At 40.1% G+C, this 12,489-nt stretch overlaps 1 protein-coding gene across 14 annotated transcripts in view; it reads left to right on the plus strand.

Moving 5' to 3' along the window:
* Positions 1-1,378: 1,378 nt before the first annotated feature.
* The window catches only part of LOC105463251 (retinitis pigmentosa GTPase regulator), a 59,325-nt gene continuing 48,214 nt past the window's right edge, over positions 1,379-12,489 (plus strand). The window contains exons 1-6 of one of the 14 annotated variants that reach the window (XM_071088948.1): positions 1,382-1,741; positions 5,613-5,738; positions 6,185-6,277; positions 8,061-8,123; positions 10,172-10,330; positions 11,688-11,837. In XM_071088948.1, coding sequence (XP_070945049.1) covers positions 1,714-1,741; positions 5,613-5,738; positions 6,185-6,277; positions 8,061-8,123; positions 10,172-10,330; positions 11,688-11,837 — 619 coding nt within the window. In that variant the 5' untranslated portion in view covers positions 1,382-1,713. Of the gene's footprint in view, positions 1,742-1,816; positions 1,949-5,612; positions 5,739-6,184; positions 6,278-8,060; positions 8,124-8,873; positions 9,607-10,171; positions 10,331-11,687; positions 11,838-12,489 lie in introns of those variants that run through there. The other 13 variants (XM_071088958.1, XM_071088957.1, XM_071088955.1 and 10 more) reach the window with 13 other exon arrangements.

A 12,489-nucleotide genomic window follows, 5' to 3' on the forward strand; every position in this document is an offset into this window, starting at 1 on the left:
ATTTTCCCATAGTAACAATTATGATGCTCTAAAAATGAATATCAAATCCTTTTCAAAATAATTGAGGGCCCCATCTTTGCTGTTGTTCTAGAACTGTTTGGTAGTCCAGCACTGTCTAGGAGTCAATAGTCAGAAACCATTTCCTGTTGACTCTACAACCTAAAATATTTTCAAATCTTTCTACTCCTCTCTGGCACCAATGAACTGTACTCCCAGTCATCCTGACCACATATCTGAAATTCTGCAATAGCCTCTGAACCCTTCTCACTGCTCTAGTTTATTCTCTACATAGCATCCAGACCAGGCAGAATGATTTCAGGGACACACATAACTGATCCTGTTCTGTTGTTCTACCGCCTAAAACTTCTCAGTGGCTTCACAGTGCCTTTAGTATAAAATCTCAGATCCTTAATAGGCCCAAGACCTTGCCACCTTGCTAGGAACCAGCCTCGCCTCTTGGTGTTCCTTTAAAGAGTCAAGCTCCTTACAAACCTCTATACACAATTTACTCTCTGCCAAGAACTCTCTCCCCCTCCTGGCTTCTCTTTCCCCAGTTTTTAGATTTAATGTTCTTTCTTCAGATAAGCCTTTCTTAACCCTCTACACCAGGTCAATGCTTCTTGTTAAACACTTCCTTCGTAACCTCCAGATTGCTTTGTAAGTAAAGGATTATTTGTGTAACTAATAGTTTAATGTCCCCTCTTCATGTTAATGCAAACTTCCTGAGAAAGAGTTGGTAACACACACGAGTAATTCAGGGATCTCTGAATCCAGTTGTGTCTGATTCTAGAGCTCATGTCCACAACTACCAAGTGTACATAAATCTGCTCGTCCTGGAAGGTGGCTTTTTGCTTCTTTATTTCATGATAGCCAAATGTTGATGCACGGGAAGCCCTGCATCATATAACATCGCTGAGCAAATTCTACAGCAATGATGTTGTGCTGCTGGTGATCCCCTTTGTGCATGTTCTGTGAGTAGTGGACCACATACACCTCAGCTTTTACTTTCTGTTGACTACAGGCTGGACTAGCTGCGCTAGACTCCAGATCTCTTATTGTATAATCTCCACATGCTTAAACAGGGGTGACATTAACCACTTTACAGGGTTGTAATAGTACTCATTTGGTCAATAAATACGTAATGAGCATTCAATATAGGCCAGACCTTGGTTTAGATGCTGGGGATGCCTTTAGCAGAGTGCTTATCTCCTTTAATGTTTCAGCTGGTCACTATTACTAGTAGTGTCATAATTGTGTGTCGATGTTTGCTTATGTCACGGGGTATGAGATTTGTGACGTCTGCCACTCATGGCAGGGTCCCTGCGGCGCCTGGACCTTCAGCGGCACGAGTTCGTTGACTCCAGGGCATCACTGCGCGGCGTGGCCGCCTCTCTGCTCCAGGCCGCCAGAGGGCGCGTGGTCTCTACGGCCCTTCCGCTGTGCCTGAGTCTACCCCTTACTAGCCACCCGGCCTCCGTTCCCCTCCCCAGCGGCGCCTGCCCCGCCTTGCATTCCCAAGCTCCGCCCCCGTTGCCCCTAGCGGCTGTTTGTTGACTTCCGGGAGCGCGGTTGTAATTGATCCACGGAGTTTCGCCATGCGGAACTGGGGGGCTTTTGCGGCCTGCGTCGGGGCGGAGTAGCTGCCTTAGCCCCGACCAAACCGTCCTCTACAGCCTCTTGGCCCAGGCGCAGGCTGCCCGTACCGCCCTTGGCATGAAGGAGCCCGAAGAGCTGTTGCCCGGTGAGTCGCGCCCGCGCCGGTGGCGGAAGGCCGGGAGGGAGGGTCCGCGGGCGGGCGGCCGGGCCCCGCCTCCGGATCGGCCCTGTGAGGGGACAGGCCCGAGGCTTGGCGGCCGGACTGGGGCGGGATCGCTGGTTGCGCTCCCACGAATGACTGAGGGCCGAGGACCGCACGGGAAGAACAGGATGGAGGAGAACGGGAAAGAGGGTGCCTGTCTTTCTTATGTTTTTAAAATAAGCTTTTGATGAGATTGTTGAAGGCGGGACACCTTTTTTTTTTTTTTTTTTTTTTTGAGACGGAGTTTCGCTCTTGTTGCTAGGCTGGAGTGCAATGGCGCGATCTCGGCTCACCGCAACCTCCACCTCCCGGGTTCAAGCGATTCTCCTGCCTCAGCCTCCGAGTAGCTGGGATTACAGGCGTGCGCCACCACGCCTGGCTAATTTTGTATTTTTAGTAGAGACGGGGTTTCTGTATGTTGGTCAGGCTGGTCTCGAACTCCTGACCTCAGGTGATCAGCCCGCCTCAGCCTTCCAAAGTGCTGGGATTACAGGTGTGAGCCACCGCGCCCGGCCAGGCAGGGACACTTTTTACCTATCTGTAAACTCCCCAAAGTGCAGACTCCAGACTTGTGCACTTTGGAGGTCCTGAGCTCCCGGTTATGTATTGAATGCGGTAAAGAGTGAGTGATCAGGGTTGTGGGGTAAAAGGGGATACAGGAAATAAATTGGAAAAGAGGAAGAAGAGGGACCCTTTAGCGAGTGTTTTTTAGCCTTTTTTTCTGAGCTCTATAGTTAGAAATACTTTTGACATTGTGACCCGATACCCCATACATACCGTGTAACAGAAATAGATGTCTCGTGATACGGTCCTTGTTCTAACCACTTAGATTTCCACACACAGCTTTTTGATAATGCATTCTTTTAAAATGCTGATCGTGATCCACTGAATTGATTTTCTGACCCACTAATAGGTCACGACCATGTTGAAAAAACACTGGGTTTGAGCAGAATTATACCTTCACTGAAATATGTATGTTTTCTTCCATGCTCCTGGCCGGAACTTAGATTCCTGTCCTGCAGTTCACAATTTAGTGAGACATACAGGAAGGTGAACAAAATGACCATACAAATTGACAGTAGATGTTATAGGGCCAGAGCAGAGCCACCAAACCTTGGCTTGGGATGAGGGTATCAGGGAAGCCAGGGGAGCCAGGACAAAACAGTTAAAATGTTAAAATAATTCATTCTGGGGAAACTCAGAGTCTGTTCTAGATCCTAGTCGAACTGAGATGCCTCACAATGGTTCTCAAAAAGTTGTCCACAGTGGCTAGTCTCTTGCATATTAATATTTATTATTAATACTTATATTCGCCATGTTTTCCTTTCTGGTACAAATTAGTTTATGTGTGATCACCCCCCTTGGGATTTCCCCAGAAGCTGGACCTGGCCTACTATTTGGTGTATGTGTGTGTTTAAATGGTTTTTGGGAACTGGTAGGGGTTTTTAGTCTCTCTTCAAAATGATGCTGTGCCACAACAGTTTGTGAATACTACTCAGATCAGGTAATGACTTGATGTAAGAATGTTAAATCTCAACATCCCCGTGTACTCCTCTCCCAATCTCCTAGGACCGTGGCATTTTGTGATGTTGTTTTGGGGGGAAAGATAAACCATCCTTTCCCATGTACTGTTTCTGGAAAGAGAAAAAGACATCCCTATGACTGACTGTAGTGCATGAGTAAGATGAGAATTAGAAACTTCCTGAGTAGCTGTGTTGAGAGGATCTTTTCATTTTATACTGGATCCCTAAACATTCTGAATTCTCAGAAATCAGGAAAAGCTGAAGTGCTCCTTTGCTGACGACTTGGGTAACCTCTCTTTTATATTAACAACGTCGAAAGTTATATTTGACTACCTACTCACCATTATGATGAATTCCTAAACAAAACATTGAACAGTTACGAATATACATGTGTGTAAGGGGGACCCTTTCTGTGTGAAAAGTAGAACACACAATGGCTACTTTGTGCTAGGCAGTATGGGTAGTGCAGACAGTTTATACCCTCTGTAACCTTAGAAAATAGTTGGAAAAAAACAACATTTGGGGTAACAAATGGTGAACTCTGTGTTTCAACACAGAAAAGCAGTGACTTTTTTTTTTTTTTTTTTTTTTTTTTGGAGACGGAGTCTCACTCTATCGCCCAGGCTGGAGTGCAATGACGCTATCTTGGCTCACTGCAACCTCCGCCCCTGGGTTTCATGCGATTGTCCTGCCTCAGCCCCCGAAGTAGCTGGGATTACAGCTGGGATTACAGGCGCCCACCGCCATACCCGGGTAATTTTTGCATTTTTAGTCAAGACGGGGTTTCACCGCGTTGGCCAGGCTGGTCTCAAACTGCTGACCTCGAGTGATCCACCCGCCTAGGCCTCCCAAAGTGGTGGGATTACAGGCGTGAGCCACTACACCTGGCCAACATTTTTAAAGTATAGCTTTTTATTGCTTTGTGAGGACCTCATCTTACATATTATGCTACTTACCAAGCTCTCTAATCAAACTGTTACACAACTCTTGCTGAGATTTGTAATTTTGCTGATTTGTGTAACAGTTTAATTAGAGAGATTGCTAGGTAGCACAATTATTTGCCATATAAATTCTACAAATCACATAGTTCAGAGAAGCCAGTGATCATTTCCAACTCTTATGGTGGAGGAAGAGTTTACAGAGGCAGGTATGAGCTACCACTTTGAGGATGCTAGGCCCTGAGCTAAGTTCTTTATTCATGTCATCTCATGTAATCCTTACAACAACCTTTGAATACCTAGTTGCCTTTAAAGCCTGTTTTTTTTTTTTTGTTTGTTTGTTTGTTTGTTTCTAGCTGCTTTCCCTTGGTTCAAATGAAAGAGATAGTGGTGGAGTAATTTGTTTCTCTCTGTGCTGTCTCTGGTTTTATGGGTATTCATTGGGATTACCAACAGAGAAATTAAGAGTTCACCATTTTGGCCAGGTGTCGTGGTTCATGCCTGTAAGCCCAGCACTTTGGGAGGCCGAGGCAGGAGCCCTGGAGTTTGAGACCTGAGCCTAAGCCCAGGAGTTTGAGACCAGCCTGGGCAACATGCTAAAACCCCATCTCTGCAAAAATTACAAAACTTAGCTGGACATGGTGGCACACGCCTATAGTCCTAGCTACTCTGGAGGCTGAGGTGGGAGGATTGCTTGGGCCCAGGAGGTCGAGGCGGCAGTTAGCCGTGATTGGGCCACGGCGCTTCAACCTGGGTGACAGAGTGAGACCCTGTCTCAACAAAAATAAAAAGAGTTCACCATTTGGGCTAACGTCGTTTCCCTTGCATGAGAACAGTGGAGGTTCCTTGGAAAACCTGGACCAGAGAAAATCCAAATTGACTGATAGAGACTCTCCCCATAGATATCCTGATGAAGTTAATGAGGAAGCTAAATACTATCCTGTTCCTGTGTTTGGAGAAAAGCTCTCAGTCAGAGGCCAGACCATGAGGTGTTAACCAGAACAAGACTAGCACAAATTGTACCATTTCGTTCCAGGGAATAGACATCTACTTGGTGACAGCAGAACTATTAGTAATAGATGATTGCCTTCCTTGTGATAGTATATTTCTTACTTTGTGCCAGTATGTGAGTAATACATGTTCAATCTAGTAGATTTCAGAGATAAAACTATAATGGAGTCTGAGGAATAAGAAAGACTGAATTAAGGTGGAAGAAGGAAGGCTTAAACATTGCCAGAGTGGGGGCAAAGCTGTCATGAAACAAGAGGTTTGTATGGATAAATTACTGAAAAGGTATTAAATAACAGGCAACATAGTAAAAGTTATAAAATAGATACCATCTTATATTTGCAGATTCGGGTGCTGTGTTTACATTTGGGAAAAGTAAATTTGCTGAAAATAATCCCAGTAAATTCTGGTTTAAAAATGATGTCCCTGTACATCTTTCATGTGGAGATGAACACACGGCTGTTGTTACCGGTTAGTATTACAATCCTGAATGAGGACAGTAATACTTAGAAAATTATAAATATTATGTTATATAGATATGCTGCTGTGTTTTAAACATGTTGAAAATATATCATAAGTGTTGTTTTTTACTTTGCCAGAGAATTCTTCACAAAATAAGTCATCAGGAGTGTCTTTTAAATTTTAAGTTTCCTTAGTATATTTAAGTATGATTTTCTATACACACAACTTTCTTGAAATGAATCTATTTCAATATAATTAAAAACTATTACTGTATAATTTTAGAAACTCTTTCCCACCTAATAGAATCTGGTTATACATAGATGAACAAGGTAACTTGTTTCAACACAGAAAAGCAGGGACATTTAAAAAGTATAGCTTTTTATTGCTTTGTGATGACTCATCTTACATTGTGTGAAAAATGCTTCAGTTGATTATTTCTTTTTCCCTCCCACCAGGAAACAATAAACTTTACGTGTTTGGTAGTAACAACTGGGGTCAGTTAGGATTAGGATCAAAGTCAACCATCAGCAAGCCAACATGTGTCAAAGGTTTGGGATCTTTTTACCTTTTCACAAACTGTATAAAGTGTTTTTATGTTGACCGTGTAGTTCTTTAATGTCATAAATAATAAAGCCTTTAGTTGTTTATTTTCTGACATTTGCTTGAATATTATTAGCATTTAACTTATCTTTTATATGATATTCAGAACTGCTTTTGTATGTTAGGGTCTAAAAATCAGATTGATTTTAAGTCCAGGGACCACAAAGGAAGTAATGATTTTACAGTATTGCATTTGAACATCCCCCCTTCCTTTTTTTTTTTTTTTTTTTTTGCTTGTTTGTAAAACTACTTACGTATTACTGTTATTGTGTATACAGAGAACAAACATATGTTAGAATTTTGAGCTTTTGTCATTTAATAGAGTTGTGGACATTATGCTTCTATTTAGTTGCTGGTTTTATAAAACATACTTATCCTGCTTTATATAGTGACTAGGTGAAGTAAACAAAACATCGAGACTAGGGATTGATTAGTACTAGTGTAAAAGAACAACAGGACAAAATATTTGAAATCAGGAGTGTTTCAGAAAATGTTAGATATATAATACCCTTACAAAGCTTTCTGGATGTTATATGCAAAACCTCTGTTTGGGTATAACCTGTGAACATCAGCTAAACTTGAAAGGATGATGGAGATTCCTTGAGATGTAGTAAGAGCAGTATTTTTTTATCTTCCTGGCTAAATTTTAATTTCAGCTCAAAATATCAGGGTAGCTTGTCATATTCATGCTGTTTATGGGAATTGTTATGGAACTTTTAAAGTATTCCATGTGTTCAAAAAGTATTTATTGAGCACAGTCTAAGCACTTGGGGATATTCACAGTGACCATGACCCTTACTCTCAAATATCTTATCTAACAGACAGGCTAACAGGATTGTTTAGACTGTGGGATCCTTGAGACCAGGAATTCTATCTTAGTCATCTTTTTGCAGCCCCTATGCCAAGCACTTAGGAGATGTTCTTTAAATGTTTTTTGAATATATAGATGAATGAATGAACAACTTTGATTCATAGGTGTATACCTATCAATCTTTTGGTTTTTCATTGAATGTGGTAGAAGGTGAGCTTGATAACGGTGATGGCAGGTTAGGTAATGGACCAGATTGGTGAGGAGGCAGCATACTAGAATACAGTGAGTCTCAGCACATATTAACTACCTGTGAAGTTGTTTTTGTTTTTTTGTTTTTGAGACAGGGTCTTGCTCTGTCGCCCAAGCTGGAGTGCAGTGGCGTGATCTCTGATTACTGCAGCCTCAACCTCCTGGGCTCCAGCCATCCTCCCACCTCAGCACCCCCTCTCCGAATAGCTGAAACTACAGGCGTGCACCACCACACCCAGCTAATTTTTGTGTTTTTTTGTAGAGATGGGGTTTCACCATGTTGCTCAGGCTGGTCTGGAACTCCTGAGCTCAAGCCATCCGCCCGTCTCAGCTTCCCAAAGTGCTGGGATAATAGGTGTGAGCCCCCGCACCTGGCCTACCTGTGGAGTTTAAAAATATACATATATAGATGCCTAGCCCCTACTTTAGACCCACTGACTCAGATTCCCTAGGGATGGGGCTAAGATATCTATATTGTATTCAAGCTCCACTGGTTATGATGGTACACAACCAGTTCTGAAAACCTCTGGTTTGCTAGTTAAGAACATTGACTTTGGAATCAGACAAGCCTGCTATTAAATCTCGGTTCTATCACTTAGTTACCATTTGTCCTGGACTACTGTTCATTTTCATTGCTGTAAAATAATTGTCCCATTTTTAAATATTTTTAGCTCTAAAACCTGAAAAGGTGAAATTAGCTGCCTGTGGAAGGAACCACACCCTGGTGTCAACAGGTATAGTGCTCAACCTGTATGATTTCCTGCCTGACTTTGAGAACTGAGGTCTCATTCCAGTAACGTGGTTTTGTAAAATTAGTAGAGATTATACTCTGGCAACAGTAAAATTAGGGTTTTTGAAAATGTCAATGGCTAGTACACATTTGCCTTTGCAAATATACACATAAATGTCAAATGGCTGAAGAAAAAGCTTCTTTTCTTGGATTATATCATGGGACAGCATCTCCTAACCTGTGTGTCCACCTTAGGGGCTGGTTATTTCTGTTCTTGCTCTTCTAGAACTCTTCCTTACTAAGGTTGAGTGGAAGACACCCAAAAGGCTGTTGATGTGAGCGAGCACAATTCCCATCAAAACCCATACCAGCTTTTGTGTGTGTATGTGTGTTTGTAGAAATTAACAAAGTGCTTCTAAAATTTATTTGGAAAACAATTGACATAGAAGAGCCAAAACAATTTTGAAAAATAACAAAATTAGAGGACTGGCACTACCTGATTTCAAGACTCACTGTAAAGCTGCCGTAATCAAGACGGTGTGGTATTGGCAAAAAGATAGACAAAGATTAATGGAACAGAATAGAGTCTACAAGTAGACCCGTATATATATGCCCACTTGATTTTTGGCAGAGATGCGAAATTCAATACAGAAAGAGTAGTATCTTCAGCAAATGCTGCGATAACAACTAGACCTCCAGGACCTGACCACTGAGCAGTTCTTCCTACCACCTTCCCCCTGCCCCTGCCCCTGCCCCGCGCCCCCAACCACTTAATTCTGTCTTCAGGATGTTTTCACTGTGTCAGCTGCTCTCCACCTCTCCATACCTTTCCCTTTCTGAAGTGTCTTTTCTCTTTCTCTTAGGCTTTTCGGATTATCTTTTAAGATCCCATTAAGTGTTACTTCTTCCATGGAACATTTTGTGACTGTTCAACTTTGTGTTCATTTATTTGTTTGAATTATTTCAATCTCACCAACTCTGGTTTGCTCCATGTGTGTTAAATTGTGCACTCCAATTTCTTGTGACCTTGTATGTATTTTCCATTTGAAAGCTAATCTTGTTTCCCCAATTAGGTTTCCTCTTTTCTTAAAAACAAAAAATAAAAATAACAATAACTTTAAAATTTGTACTAACTCAGGCTAATTCTGCCCTCATTTCACCCTATAATTTAGCAAGGCTTTAACTTCATGTATATGTTTATGACGTAGCTAACTAATTATGTGTTAAAAATCTTCATTAATTTACAACTTACTGGAAATGTTTATAATCTAGGCATGATGTACTTTTTATTTAATTAACAGAGTAATTAACAAACATTTTTACGTACTTTAAATGAGCCAAATGCTGTTCTAAGAATTTTACAAATCTCAGCTAATTCAGTCTTCATAACAACTCTTATGAAGTAGGTACTATTATTATTCCCATTTTATAGATGAGGAAAATGAGGCACACAGAGGTTATGGCTTGCCCAAGGTCCCACAGCTTTGGTAAGTGGTAAGCCAGAATTTGCACCCAAGCAGTCTGGCTCTGGAGTCTTTCCTCCTAAACAGAGTGCTATAGTGACTTCTTATTTAGCTAGGAAGTTAAAATGAATACAACATAGAATTATCATGTTTCTAATTAGATTCTTCTTAGATTTGCCTCGTTTTACTTATTTATACTATATCTTAGCTTTAATGGGTACAGAAGTTAAAATTAATGGACACATCTCTTTTAAAATAGATTTGCATTTTAAACTAGTTTGGAAGTTACTTTCCTTGTTTTTACTCTGAATTAATAAAGTACTATATTAGCAAGAAATACGTTCCATTCATTCTGTTCATTTCAGTTGCTAGTTACATTCTAGATTGATTTCTAACATCTCACAAAAATATGTGACCTTGCTTGTTTTGCTGTATTTTGACGATGAAATGAAGTTGTCTCCCAAATAATAGGATAATGATAGCTTTCAACTTTCTTCACTGTTAATAGAGGAAATCGCTGCTATACACTGACCTGTCTCATAAAAAGGGGGACTCTATAGTCTGTATATGTTTTCTTTTCCATGTGCAGAAGGAGGCAATGTATATGCAACTGGTGGAAATGATGAAGGACAGTTGGGGCTGGGTGACACTGAAGAAAGAAACACTTTTCATGTAATTAGCTTTTTTACATCCGAGCATAAGATTAAACAGCTCTCTGCTGGATCTAATACTTCAGCTGCCCTAACTGGTGAGGCTTGTTTCTTTTTCAGTCTGGGACACATTCCTTTCCTGTAGATCAATATGTGCCAACTCAGTAAACTGAAGGGAGCATTGCTGTTTAGTTTTCTTTCATTGACTATCTATGTGTTTTCAGAAAACATTTAAAATATAACTTTAAATCTTGACATACTGCAACTTTATGCTTATTTATGCTTATTTTATGCTTATTTGTGCTTATTTAAATATACATTTAAAAAGTAATTGGCAAATAAGCTCTAAGCTATGCTCTCCGTCTACTCCTTTAGATATTCTTAAATATTATTTTCATTGTGTGCTCTTAAAGTTCATACTTACAGTTTTAACTGAAGTTGCTATCAGAAACATCCACAGAAATCTATTGCAGCATATGGTGTTAAAATGTGATTTGTAACAGTCATTGTACCTCTCTGCCCTCCCTACCAAAAGCCCATATGAGACATTTCTTTAAAATTTGGAGCCAAAATCAGCTTGATCTCACTGAAGCTGCTGGTTACCTGCTTTGTTTCAAGCAGGAGACTGTGTAACACCCGGTGTTACTCTATCAGGAAAGTCAGAGTGTATCTGAAGCTCAATCCTTTAGATTTTGTCAGCCCTTAAGTTAGCATTTTGACATCCTTCTTTCAGTTGTTATTTTCATTTATTTGTTTTGCATTACTAAACCACTTCAAAATTTAAATTATTTAAAATATATAAATAAATCTTGAGAATTCCTTTCTAAAATATTTTTCCTAGATTTTTTCTGACATCAAAACCCTTATCAGAAATTATATAAGTTACCTATTTTTGAGATGTTTTACATGATATTATATCTTCATCCTCTAAGGCTAGCTTCTGTGTTTTCAGGTTTAAATTGTAAGGAAAAAAATACGTAGTGGAATACATTTCTTCTCTTCTTTTTTCCAAAACATCATTTCCACAGCGCTCTCAAGAGCAAGGTCTTCCAGGCTTTTTTGACCTGCAGGTGTCTAATGTGACCTGTGCTGTCTTTCAGTTCAGTTGCAGGTAGACTGCTTGGAAGGAGGAGAACATTTCTGTTTAGAGACATTAGAATGTGAAAGGGTGATTGTAGGAAAGGGCATTCTGTCTTTGCTATTGAGAGAAAAATATGGCCAGGACTAAAGTGATTTACAATCAGGCTGTTCTGTGTTCTTTATCATTATAGAAGTATTTCACAATATAAATTGAACTCTTAAGTAGCTAACTGGTGTAAATGTCTTAGTAGTACTTTATTGTTAAGATACATAATTTTTATGAACTATAAAATAAATGGTCTTTTGGAAGTGTAATAGCTTCAGAGCCTGACTACCTTTTAAAACCTTTTCTCCCCCTTGTATTTTTCTTTGTAGAGGATGGAAGACTTTTTATGTGGGGTGACAATTCCGAAGGGCAAATTGGTTTAAAAAATGTAACTAATGTCTGTGTCCCTCATCAAGTGACCATTGGAAAACCTGTCTCCTGGATCTCTTGTGGATATTACCATTCAGCTTTTGTAACAAGTAAGACACATTTTGAAGTCATCATGTTATCTCCCACTTCTGTGTTATTATTAAATTAATAATGAAATGATGTAACATATTCTCTGGTTCTATAGAAATAATGCCATGGTTGTTCATGTAATGAAATTGTTTTGGTCTGTTTTAGGTCACAATATTTCCCCATTTATATAATAGGAGTTCATAATTTCAAACTGTGTCTGACATGATCACTTTTTAGGTGAATATAGAGAGCTCAGCGTGGGATATGGTTTCCTTTGGGAGGACTTTCTCAGCATTCCCAACTTCTCCCTTTCCTGGACCTACTGGCAACCTTTTCTATCTTAGTTAAAATATTTGAAATGTTGGGCTCTAGCTGTTATAGTCTATATCTACACTAATAATAACAGAGGAAGTGTGATTATGATTTTGCATTGATGGGATTTTTTAATAGTAAAAATACCTAGAGGAAATAGTTTATGGACCCTCTTAGACAAATCTTTAAAGATTTATTTTATGCATTTACTCTTTATTTCATGTACCACAGACTCGGGGTTAGAAAGTGGTAATTCACCCATCTCAGTGCCCCCCAAAGTTACCAATGAATTGGCAGCAGCATGATACCAAGAGAGAGTAAACCTGACTTTGTCAGTATTTTTCACCACTGCATCCCTGG

This window comes from Macaca nemestrina, chromosome X (assembly GCF_043159975.1).
Source record: "Macaca nemestrina isolate mMacNem1 chromosome X, mMacNem.hap1, whole genome shotgun sequence".
In the NCBI taxonomy this organism is placed as follows: domain Eukaryota; kingdom Metazoa; phylum Chordata; class Mammalia; order Primates; family Cercopithecidae; genus Macaca; species Macaca nemestrina.